General features: G+C 37.8%; 2 protein-coding genes across 3 annotated transcripts; both read left to right on the forward strand.

Annotated features, from left to right (window-relative positions):
• Positions 1–265: 265 nt before the first annotated feature.
• Positions 266–3,203, forward strand: LOC117424043 (protein phosphatase 1 regulatory subunit 27-like). The gene is made up of 3 exons (XM_034040066.2): positions 266–843; positions 1,351–1,501; positions 1,647–3,203. Exons 1-3 carry the CDS (start codon positions 660–662, stop codon positions 1,768–1,770), a joined length of 459 nt encoding a protein of 152 aa, XP_033895957.1. The 5' UTR covers positions 266–659; the 3' UTR covers positions 1,771–3,203.
• Positions 3,204–3,916: 713 nt separating this feature from the next.
• On the forward strand, positions 3,917–9,036 carry LOC117424304 (mapk-regulated corepressor-interacting protein 1-like). Of its 2 annotated transcripts, none has more exons than XM_034040529.3 (5): positions 3,917–4,032; positions 5,132–5,237; positions 5,715–5,833; positions 6,036–6,134; positions 6,614–9,036. In XM_034040529.3, exons 2-5 carry the CDS (start codon positions 5,230–5,232, stop codon positions 6,676–6,678), a joined length of 291 nt encoding a protein of 96 aa, XP_033896420.1. In that variant the 5' UTR covers positions 3,917–4,032; positions 5,132–5,229; the 3' UTR covers positions 6,679–9,036. The 2 variants fall into 2 exon arrangements, with proteins under 2 accessions (XP_033896420.1, XP_058848427.1); XM_058992444.1 differs by lacking the exon at positions 3,917–4,032 and adding an exon at positions 4,057–4,178.
• The last annotated feature ends 3,355 nt before the right edge of the window (positions 9,037–12,391 follow it).

Raw genomic sequence — 12,391 nt, forward strand, 5'->3', positions numbered from 1 at the left:
TGTGTTTTATCTAGAACTATTGCTCTGCACTGGGTCGATATTAAATGTCAGCAACAACATATTTTGATCCAAGGCACGTCTTTACAGTAAATGTTTTCAGTGTTTTGCCGCTGCTGTTTACAAGAACCGTATAAATGTGGTCTGCTACCGGCAAAAGGCCCCTGGTGCATACACACTACAGCTGGGATATGCAATGGGACATAACCTGTAAATTGAGAAGTTGGCTAATGTTCATGGCAGGGTCATTTGATCTATGAGGTGATAGACACCAAAATAGTCCTTGCAGAGGATATATAGGGACCCAGTCTCGCCGTTCAGCAAGCACTTAGAAAGTACTTGACTTCTTCACACAAGTCTGCGTAGCTGATACTAGAGCAGAAGCAAAGATTTAATTTTCTTCAAGAAGAAACTAATTTTTGTTGTTTTTTTTAAATCTTCAGAAGAAAAACAGATGATTTTGAGAAAAGCACACTGGAGATAATTCAAATGAATAATCCACTCAGGTTGTTCCAGATATAAATATATTTTATTTCCCCCACCCCAACACGTGAAACAGTAGAGGAAATCATCTTTTACTGAAGGAGAAGAACAGGTTGAATACATAGGTGTATTGCAGAATTGGCATACTTTTCCTTGAGGGAGACGCAACCGTTTTCAGTATGAAGTATTACTATCAATACCCAGTGTCGCAGTACAACACTGCAGTCCCTGTGAAGCCAGCCAGGACAGTACGCTTCCCCAATGACATCGTCTTTCAGGACCACATCAGACAAGGGGACCTGGAGCAGGTTGGGAGGTTCATCAGGGCCAGGAAAGTGACACTGGATACCATCTACCTGTCAGGTGGGTGAATTACAATTACACTGGTTTTATGGAGTGACTGTGCCATATGTGGAAGAGACTTGTGCTGTAGATTATCAAGGTGTACGCTCTGTAAGATTTGTTGCAAATCAGCCACCCCCTTTATTTATGCAAAGATTGCTTATATATTAGATATGTATACAGCTATGACCACAAGTTTTGCATCACCTAGAATTTTGGGATTGAGACATCATTTAAAATAAAACCTATATATTTTATTTAACATTATGTAATTAAAGAAACAACAAAATGATATTGCAAAAGTCTTCTGGAAGTCATAAGTATATAACTAGAAAGCGGTATGTAATTCAATATGCTAACGTAACATTATTCAGCAGGTTTCATTCGACTTTATGAAGCAAAATTAGCTGTACTTCTAATAATGTTTTAGATTTAACATACATAGAGATGTGAATGCCACTGTTTCCGGACTGCTTTAGATTTAACATAAATAGAGATGTGAATGCCACTGTTTCCTGTTTGTTTCAGGCATGGCAGCGCTGCATGAGGCTGTGCTGTCAGGGAACCTTGAGTGTGTGAAGCTGCTGGTGAAATATGGTGCTGATATTCACCAGAAAGACGAGAACGGCTGGACTCCGCTGCACATGGCCTGCAGTGATGGCTACCCTCACATCGCGAGGTGAGTATTTAACATGCTGGCCTTTTTGGTACCTCCACTGGTGCTTTCAAAGGGTCCTACTTGAATATCTTCCACTTTAGTTTGGGTATTCTCGAAGCTTGGTTTATGTAATGTTGTAGTGACTGTCTCCCTTTTTATTCTCCAGATACCTCATCTCTCTGGGTGCCAAAGTAGATGCAGTGAATGAAGGCGGTGAAAAACCAGCTGACCTCATCGACCCTGACAGCAAAGAACTGGTCATGCTCTTCAAAGGTTTAGGCGTGGCCTGAATGACAAGCTCCTGTTGGATAGACGGTTAACTGAAAAGGACTCTACTTGTGTCTGCCCTTTTGACACTAAGGTGACAGAAAAAGGGACACATTGCAGTATGTCCTCTCAGACTCCCCTTCCCCATTAGGGCATATCGGGTGCTCTGCCATTGGTTTACTTGTGGGAGAAGCGGAAGCTGAAACTGATTGATGATTGGCTGGCTGTGCCAATCACAGCATCCACTTCTGAGCTAGCTGTTTGTGTTGCAAGATAAGGATGCAAAAAAGAGTATTTTTTATATTAAAAAAGGATGACCGAGGCACTTCTTCTGCACCAAGCTAGTAACAGACTAGAAATAGAGATATGTGCTTGATATACAGAAGATACTGCCATGCATGTTACCACTGTATCTTGCTTTGTTATTATTATTTATTTCTTAGCAGATGCCCTTATCCAGGGCGACTTACAATTGTTACAAGAGATCCAATTTTTTTTTTTTTACATACAATTACCCATTTATACAGTTGGGTTTTTACTGGAGCTATCTAGGTACAGCAGCAGTGTCCCCAACTGGGGTTTGAACCCACAACCCTCCAGTCAAGAGTCCAGAGCCCTAACCACTACTCCACACTGCTTTGTATAGCAAAATGCCAGCCACTTGTTTTTACTGCATACCAGGTAAATCCCCCATTGACCCCTGTCGTCAAGGTGTTTACAGGCTCAAACAGGATCACATGAAGGTCAATTTCCCTATGAACAGCATGTCCAAACTTGCTTTCAATTCATTTTGCACTTGCAGCCCTGTGTATTGCACTTTCCGTATATCAATATATGCACTATTTGTAATGCTGGTCAACAAAATCTATAATTTGGTCACTAATTGACTAATGTAGACCTTATTGTGCACATTTGTCAATGTATAGTATTTTATATGCACCCAGTGTCTGATGTTAAGTGTCTGATTACAAACTACAGGATCAACTAACAACTCAGGCACTTAAATAGGTACACATAATAATAGTTTAACTGACAGTCTCTTTGAGTTCTGCTGGTCTTCAGCCAATCACAGCAGACATTATTCTTCCAATTGACCACCAAAGGAGGATTTCAGATTTTTTTAATAGATGCACAACCAGGAGACAGGAAATGGCTAGCAACTTGATCCAGAACACAATGCTTGAAATGGACATCAACTAAATACAAATACTTTTTTATTATTTCAATTATGTCAATGCCAGATGTATTATCTATCTTTAAACATATCCTTAAGTTTCATACAAGTGAAGCTATGAGCAGATATCAGCTGTCAGTAACAATTATGTTTTTAAATGGACGTATGTTGAATTTGGTGTATATGAACATCTTACTTTATTATTATTATTATTATTATTTTTTTAATTCTTGTGTCAAGTGGAATATCTTTTTTTCTTAAATAAAGTTTTTTTATTACAATAAAACACAGATGTATCATGTATTTTCTGGAAAAGTCACAATTTTTAGAACATCTGCATTTTCAGGGATATATAGCACACACTGTTGCCTAAAAATAAAATGGGATGACCTTCACGTCTGGTTAATATGCAATGCAAAGGGATTCACAGACATGTACTCTATTCTGTAAATTGGCCATTCCTTACTCGGGCCCACTGAGTTCAGAAATGCTAATCTTTTGTTTTAATTTCCCCTTCGCGCTGTGACCTGGCAAAGGTCAACCTAAACTGAAAAAGTGACCCTGGTCAGAAAAATCACCCTGGGCTGGGCCTTTTGTCTGGGGTTAGATCTAGAGTAAAAAGTGACAGGGTGTGCTTCCAGTGGCACTAGCTTAGAGCTGAGGGGTTATGAATTTACAGTGACACATTTGAAACTAAGACTGTTCTATAAATATGCTTCCCGCTATATTAAACCCCCCAGAAAATGTAAAATCCCCAAAACTTGGCAGGGCCCTTAATGAAAAATTCTTTAATGAAGAATAATTATTTCAGAATGATGATGTGATCATTTTGACCTCCAACTCCATTGTAGCTCACGAATCAATACATTCCTATATTATCCCTGAGTGTTTGCTTCCCCCTGCTGGCCGTCAGAGGTTGACGTGTGCAGTTTATTAAAACAAGAATTAAAAAAAAAAATCTATCAACAAAACTTTATTATACGAAAGGCGAACAACACAACACGTTTGGCTTGTGTATTATCCTTGTGTATTTCCCGGAAGGGGTTGGTCAGTGACGTCACGGCCTGTGCAGGCCTGCAGTTGCGGTGGAAACAAGAGAAAGAAGAAACCGGTAAGTGATATAAAACGAAAGATTATTGTACAGATTGTGTAAACTGCACCATTATTATAGAGTTCAGTTGGTTATTGATTTATACGTTGGCCTGGTAATTTAGGACTGAGGAAGATGAAAACGACGCAGCGAACGGAAAGAGAAAGGTGCAGATCGACTGTAAATAATCAAACAAAAAAAAGATGCAATAGTCGAAAAGATTACATTGCATGACAATGAAATATATCCGTCTGTTTAGGCCTTTCAATTTACATGCCGCTAAAAGTGTTACCGGTATAACATATACTATGACATATGTTGCATATTTAAATTAAATATTGTTATGTGTCACGTTACTTTTGAGTTTAAACAGATAACGATTTAAACAGGCAGTGTCTGTGATAATACACCATTATTTCCAGTCAAACCATTGCATGTGCTGAGACCGCTGTATAGGGACTCAACTAACCCAGCTCGAGTCGATTTCATTTTGTATCGTCTTTAAGAATGTAAACATTAAATAAGGGTGAAAAAACACATAAGACGCTAAAATAGTGTTACTATGTAACATTAATGCTTTGTCAGAAAGCTTCTCGTTATAATGGTGCCACGTATTTTATTTTTTTTCCTTTGTGTCGCATGATAAACTGTTTATTTGCTTTTGGGTATAAATTGAGGACCAGAGTTTTTGCAGTTTTTTTAAAACATATTTTTACAAAACTTAAGATGTATTCACGTAGGCCAAGGACAACAAAGGGAGGGCGTTTAGCAAATTAGGTTAAGGTGTGGTATTTGCCAGTAGCCCTGGAGAAACAATTGTAATAGTCTCTAGGCAGGGAGAGGCATTTCCAGGGTTCCACTCCCATCTTTACTAATTGGGTGTAATTTCATAAAACCGTCACAGTTTCTGTACTTTTATGAAATAAATCAGAACACCCTATTTTATAATGATGTAACCACTGGTGTTTTTTAAAATGTGAAACACTTAACTATAGGTGCACCAGACACAAACACTGTCAGCCACAGACAGCTCGGAGTTATTTAATTCAGTGCCACACTGCAGGGAATAAATATGCAGGCACTTTGAATTTTTTAACCTAACCCTTTACTGTTTTTACAGGGAAGAAAAAAAACCCAATAAATTTCAACTGATATCTAACAAAGGTAAAGTGGATCGACAAAAAAGAAGGAAACAGGAAGGCATCTAAGATCTAAGAAATGACCAGGTAGGTCTGTTTTTAAAGCAATATTGTTACAAGTGTGCAATAATGGTGTTTTTTTCTAAGGAATAGAAGGCTTTTTTCAAGGGTTTTGTGTGTTGCCATTGAAACTGTAGATACCAATACACAGGAATAAGCCAATCTTAAGTCTGTGTAGTGGGAGTACTTTAATGGACAGAAACAGACCTCATCTGAGCTGTTTAATTAGGTCTTAACTACAGGGCTCCAGTTACAGTTGAGCTGTTTTTCATTTTCTAAGGTTCAGGATTATAATTCAGTCAGTTCTGTGCTGCTCTGATTTTGACTTTAGCTGAATGCACCATTCAGCACAGTGAAAGACTTCTGTTATGACCTCAATGGATCCTTTGTGATGTTTGTTTAACTACTGTGTCGTTATGGTATTGCAGAATAAAGAGAGATTTGGAATCTGAGTGAAAGGCAGAGAGATTTGCCATTTCAATCCTGTTAACTGTTTTATTTCAGCTCACCTGCTTCTAGATTTGTTTCAAATGGCAAGAGGAACACCAGCCCCCGGTCCCCTACCAACACTGGCGAGCTCTTCACTCCAGCACATGAAGAAAACGTTCGATTTATATATGATGGTAAATTCTCCATTCACGTGGACACCCAGATGCCAAACAAATTGTCATAGGAATTCTAAAGTGAGCTGCTCACTTACATACATGCTGACTGCATGCTTTATTATAGGGGCAAGGTGCATCAAAAGAAACAATTGAATATGAAAAGATGAAACAACATGGTATAAAAGTCATGTTATATATTGGTTATTTTTATCGTTTCCAGCATGGCAGTGTGTCCTGAGAGACCTTGCGTCCTCCAGTGATCGGAGTGAGCGAGGACCCCAGCAGTATGTTGAGAAGACGACAAACCCTGGGCTTAACAGTGAGTATATACAGTACTGCACCCTCAGCTTTCTGTCACAGCACCTATTCGGTGAAGTATAGGCTATATCTGTTAAGGTTGTCTCAAGAAATATCTGCTGTAATTCATACTAGATCATATTTTAGCGACCCTGACAAATTTTACATTTACGTTACACATTGAAAGCTTTAAAGAAATCTTTCTTTGGAGCCAGCGTTATGTCTCAGTTCATCCAAAAACACAGAATGGAACGATTAAGGTCGGTCTATTCATTTAGTTTTTGCTTGCAAGTCTGGTTGCTGTTGCTTTTTTTTTTTTTTTCAATAATTTATCCAATATTGAATTTCAATTAAAAAAAAAAAAAAAATGTATTTCAAGGAAGTTTATTTTGTTTGCTATGTGAAAAATTAAACAGTCCTCATATTTATAAACAGAACCAGTAATTGATTTTTAAATGTAATTCGATAATGATTATTGTTTTGTGTTTTTTTCCCCATCAGCATTTACTCCCATTGACTTGAGTGATGTAAAGAGACGGAACACACAGGACTCCAAGAAATCTTAAGAAATGTGTGCCTGCCTGGCCAGGTCCCATTCCACTCCTTAGGCAGTCCTTGGGAGATTTCTTTTCTACTGATCATCTCTGTCAGCCTCAGTCTGGAATGACTGCCCCCCCCCCAATCACCGCTCCCCCAATCACCCGTCCCTCTTCAGCTTCAAAGTAAAGAAACCAATGACTGATCTCTCTCCTGGCTCTCTTGAAGTTGCATGCAGATAAGACAAAATGAAGCAGGGTTGTGTTTTAGTTGAAATCTTTGTCCCCTTAAAGAAACACAATTGGTCAAACCCTCCCTGCCTAGCAAACCACCAGCTAGTTGTTTTAAAATTAAGAATAACTCTATAAACGTGTTCAACTTTTCAGTTGTTTGGTTTTTGAGCTATTGGCTTTTTTTTTTTTTTTGGGAAGCACTCTTAAATTGGTCCTGTGGATCTGAATCTTGCAAAGGAAGCCACCCCAGAAACTGTCTTCCTCCTTGCTCTATAATTCAGGTTTCAAGTCCGAGTGACTTATAGATAGAAAGAGAGAGAAAGAATACGACAGAATTTAATATAATTTTTTAAAGCCTCGCTTGACCCTCCTGGGGTTACGCAGCTTGTCTAAAAGCAACATCTTATTGGCAGTGGGATTATAGCAACTTTGTTGTATTTGTCTTCTAATTGAGAGTGAGCAAATCAAGGCTGTGTTTGCTTACAAGCTTTCCTGGTTCACCTACAGAAATGGGAATACAACCCCTTCTGTTTGCCAATAGAGTTGCATGAATCTGTAGCAGGCACCTCTTGCATCTGAGTAAATCTGATTGGTTGTTACAGCAGTTAAGCAAAAAGGTGTGGGGTTGATTTGGTGGGGGAGGGGGTTGTGGTCACCAAGGTTTTTTTTTTGTAATGTAATGTACATTTGTATGGAATATTTTATTTGTTATCTTTTATACCTTTTGATTTTAAAGCTCTTTTTAAAAAGTCAATTTTATATAAATACATAAATAAAATCCATTACTACAGAATGGACTTCATGATGGGGGTTTAACACACCTGCATATAAATGTGTATTCATGTATGTCTGCATACTATGTGTACATGAATTTACACATGAGCTTCCAGTAAAAATCAGTTACAAAGGGGGACTGCTTCCATTTCATCTCAGTGGCAATTAATAGCTGGCAGACTGGCAGGGGCAATTAACAAGCAGACGTGTGGATGACGTAAAGGACAAAAGATGCAAAAATCAGTCAGTGAACTTTTACTGTTAAATTACAGCCATGCTGGTTCTTAATGAGTTTGTAAGTCACCATACACTGCTCTAATTATATGATGCTCAGTGGCCGTTTGTAGAGATGCTTATTTCTGTAATTTCTGTGACGGCATCTGTATCAAGCCTGGAGTTGGCAATACATAAAAATAATTTAATATGACTGTTTCTGAGACCTTATTTCTGCAAAATATACAGAGATCCTACTGCATTGCAAGCCATTCTCTATATAATTATTCACTTTAATCCTGAAAGTAATGCACAAAATTTATTTGCGTTATGATTAGGTGTTTGAATAAAAAGGAAACAAGAGAAGACTGGCATTCGATTTCAGCAGCAGGTCTGCGGCATTGATATATAAACACTGGAGCTTCTCAAACGCTTACACTATCTCCTAGTTGGCCACAGAATTGGAGTCTGGCTTAACAGCATCTGCAAGCCTATTCCATTTCTAGCCCTTGTTTTAAAGGCAGAGCTTCTTCCATAACTGTTGTAGATTTTCCACTATCTAGCATCAAGGCTCTTATTTCTGTTAAATGTGACCATTTAAGGCCATTGAAACAGCAGTTTGTTTCATTGTAAAGAAGAATCAAACTGAAAAACTCAGTGATGAGAAAGATAGAGCTCTTGTAATGCCAAGATGCAACTAAAAATGTGCTTTATTTGCTATGTACTTATTCCAATAAGTTTTGACCACAATCAAATAACAATACATTGGCACTGTATCTTGAAGGAAAAGGGTACTATTGTAACCAATCTTCAAGGAATAATTTTGGCGCTGCATGTTTTCGTGGTTAAAAACATGTAAGTGAGAAGAGTGCTTCTGGGGGAGTGTTAAATGTCAATTTTCTTTATTACCCACCCCAAGGGATGTAAATGTTTGTTTGTTTTTTAGACAGATGTTGCTTTCAGGATCATATGAAAGAGATAAAGTTAACATAAGGAGTTAGACATTCATACAGAATAAGCTGTATGGATGTTGTTTTAAACCAAACAAAATGTTATCCATTGTTTTTCTTAAGTGAAGAGAAACAAGTTGTAAACTTTACTAGAAAAAGGAAATTCACATTTGTAAACTGGGGAAGTACTGTAAATAAAATGTTTTCTTTTGACACATTTTTTCTTTCTGCGCGTGTGTTTTTGTGTGTGTGTGTGTGTGTGTGGGGGGGGGGTGGTGGTTTTGTTAACATTTACGGCTGGTTTCACGCACCCTAATTAGCACTAATCTTGGACTACTCAATGTTAATTCATCTTAATCCAAATGGTGAACTGCACTAGAATCTCTTTATTTGACAATAGATAATTTTGCCACAAAATTATTAGTATTTGACAATTTAACAGCTTTGGACCATTACATTTTTTTTTTTTTACTATCTGTTTCTTGTACCGTCAAATCATTTGTGAAAACTAATTGCAGATAAGTAGCACAGCATAAAGATTACCACCCTTGCATGACTTCAGGAAGTGATTATACATGACCCCTGTCTAAATTTGATTTAAAGGCTTTAATTACATAGTATTTATTTTTATGATCTGTTCTGTGCTTTTGAAAGTTTTTGACCTGCATTAAAGAACTTGGATGTGTGGGGCCCAGGCAACCGAGAAAAATACAGCTGGACAATTCATTGCCTGCAAAGAGATTAGTCTGGTATGAAAAAATATACAGCTTTACAAAAAGAATAAATGCCTAGTATACTTGTGTGCTATTGATCATTTCTGCATGTAAATAGATGTGTTCTTCAACCGGACATTTGACAACTACTCCTGCTGGCCAGATTCTCTTGCGGGAAATGTGATGCGTGTGCCCTGTCCTCTGTACCTGCCATGGTATGAAAGAGGTAACATACACATCAGTTTCTCAATGATCGCTGCAATTAATGCTGTATTGGGTAGACCTGCATCAAGCTAACATGCTTTCTGTCTGTGCCACTTGAATCATGCATAGTCAAGCAAAGTACCAGTGAAGTACCTCACTTGGTACTAGGTATTTTCTTAAAAGGTATAGTTTTAAATGCTGTTTTAATTTGTTTATTAACCTGCCCTTGCTTTTTTTTTTAATTGTTCTAAGTGAATTATGTTGCCCCCAATATTGATGTACAATGCACATGACCTATGGGGGTTTAAATACATTTTTTTTTTTTTTTTTTTTTTCAGTTTTACCACAGAAGTTATAATTGAATGCTTTCAAAGTTATAGACGGATTTCTTTCCGATTATATTGTGTGCTGATTGTTTGACTTCATCCTTCCAGTGCAGTCTGGCCATGTGTATCGGAGGTGCATGGAGAATGGGAGCTGGCTGCTGCTGGAGAACTCCTCCCTGCCCTGGTGAGACTTCACCGAGTGTCTGGAGGACTCCTCTGTGCAGCATGAGATGGTAGGCAGAACATTGTAACATGGTTCTGGGAATGTTACAAACTACAGTATGTTGCTATGTTTTAGAACCAACTAAGCTAGATATAAGGGCTATTTCATGTTCATAAGCTTGTGTTTAAAAACTACTCTGGTGGTTTTAATATTGTTCCATTTTTTAACAGTACTATTATTATTATAATGCTTGCGTATTCCTATGAAGAAACCCCCGAGCACAAACTAGAAGTCCACTACTTTACCAGCAATGGCAACACAATGGATTTGTATCGGGTACAACTCAACAGAACTCATTCAGATCAATGGTAGGATAATGAATTACCGATGTGTGGTGGTTCATTCCATTGTATATGAAATATGAAGATTGTTTAATACCATTGTAGCTGCCATCATGCTACTGTTGAACCTTAGTACAGAACCATAGCTTTGCTGAACTCCTTTTCATGCCTCAAATGAAGTGCTTAAAACTAAATGGGATAATTGTAATTTTTCATCTGCACTTCTAAAGTAGGTTGTGGGATTTGAGGGCTCTGGTGAGGCTTCTATCTCTAGTTTTGGTCCACCCATTCTTATTTTATTTGATGAGGTTCGCCTATCTTCAAACCCTTTTATTTTAGGAGTCACAGAAAGCTGTGTACACAGCGGGCTACTCCTTGTCTGTAGCGTCACAAAGCTTCTCAGCAGGCATTTTAGGTTCCTTCAGGTACATGTTTGTTTGTGTGCTTTATTAATATGTTGCTTGAATATCACTGATCAACAGCATCTGATTTACAGGAAACATACTAAAAAAAATACATAAAAAAGGTAATATGCCAGTACATGAACAAAACGCTTAGACTGAGAGTCAAGATCTTTTTTGTTTTGCTTTGTGAAGCAGAGCACATACTGCACTGTGCTAATCACAGGCCATAAACAACCCAATGCATTGTATGTGTACATTGCAGTAAATCAATCAAATAGTCTTATCTGATGCAATCTCACTTGTAGGCGTCCAGAAATTAATCACTTTCCTTTCCATGCTACTTGTTGCTTTCTTTTCACTGGTGAGATTGCAGAGTTGTGTTCTGGGTAACTCAGTTATCAGTAATGAACTGCTGAGAGAAAAATCTTATAGATACCATTTTAGCTGTGCTAAAGGATGAATCTAGTTGTAAGAGGGTTCCTTTTTGTTTGCATGCCATCTTGTGGATATCTGCTGCTAATGCACCTATTGAAGAGTAACTATGGTTCAAGAAATGAACCTTGGGACATTGTTTCAAGCACTTACTTTATTTATTTTTAAAAATGTATCTTGGAAAATGCAAACACATTTGTTATTATGATATTAATATAAAATGCACACATATAAAAGATAAGGATTTTCCATAATAATCTTGCTTCTACCAGTCTGCGACTTTGCTTTGCATGGCAAAATGATTTGCTCCATTTTTGTTAAAGGAAAATAAAACTGGAGTAGCTAGACATTAACATTAACATTAACCCAGACAATTCATTTTGGATTTGTTATAGTTTTGTCAGATTACTGGCATGTTTTCACAGAAAATGGAGCAGACAAGCTATCTTGAGATAACATGCCCATGCACTGGCAGCTTCAATTCCTCCTGCTGGTTGTTCCCCAGGAGACTGCACTGCATGAGGAACTCCATTCTTATCAATCTATTTGTGGTGCTCATGCTGCGGGCCGTCTCTGTCTCTGCACCAGAGATACAACCCCTCTGAAACAGCGCCATGGACTGGGAAGCAGCCTTCACTTCAGATCAGGTATCGCTCTTGGTGACTCAAAGGGTGAGATAACAGTGAAACTGACAGGTCAGGCAAAGGAACACAGTCATGTGTCAGTAGAAAAAAAAGCAACCCTGTTTGTTTTTTTGCTTAACCTTGTGGTGTATTTTTGGCCAGCCTAACATAGTATCACACATTTGTGTTGCATTTGATCACTGATTTTATTTGGACTATTGCTGCTTAGAAATATGACTATTTAAATAAAAACTATTTTGTCTAATCACAAATCTTTAAGCACTGTTTTTAAGGACTGTTTTTTGTTCTTATAAATAGATTAGGTTTGAAAAATGACAACTTCTACCCCTCTCTCAAACATTTATT

Source organism: Acipenser ruthenus, chromosome 19 (genome assembly GCF_902713425.1).
Source record: "Acipenser ruthenus chromosome 19, fAciRut3.2 maternal haplotype, whole genome shotgun sequence".
In the NCBI taxonomy this organism is placed as follows: Eukaryota; Metazoa; Chordata; class Actinopteri; order Acipenseriformes; family Acipenseridae; genus Acipenser; species Acipenser ruthenus.

Excerpts from the sequence above, each read along its gene's own strand:
- LOC117424043 (XM_034040066.2), top strand. The coding sequence starts at position 660 with ATGAAGTATTACTATCAATACCCAGTGTCGCAGTACAACACTGCAGTC. Across the intron at positions 844-1,350 it reads GGATACCATCTACCTGTCAG|GCATGGCAGCGCTGCATGAG; the intron begins GTGGGTGAATTA and ends TGTTTGTTTCAG. Across the intron at positions 1,502-1,646 it reads GGCTACCCTCACATCGCGAG|ATACCTCATCTCTCTGGGTG; the intron begins GTGAGTATTTAA and ends TTTATTCTCCAG.
- LOC117424304 (XM_034040529.3), top strand. Across the intron at positions 5,834-6,035 it reads CGTTCGATTTATATATGATG|CATGGCAGTGTGTCCTGAGA; the intron begins GTAAATTCTCCA and ends TATCGTTTCCAG. Across the intron at positions 6,135-6,613 it reads GACAAACCCTGGGCTTAACA|CATTTACTCCCATTGACTTG; the intron begins GTGAGTATATAC and ends TTTCCCCATCAG.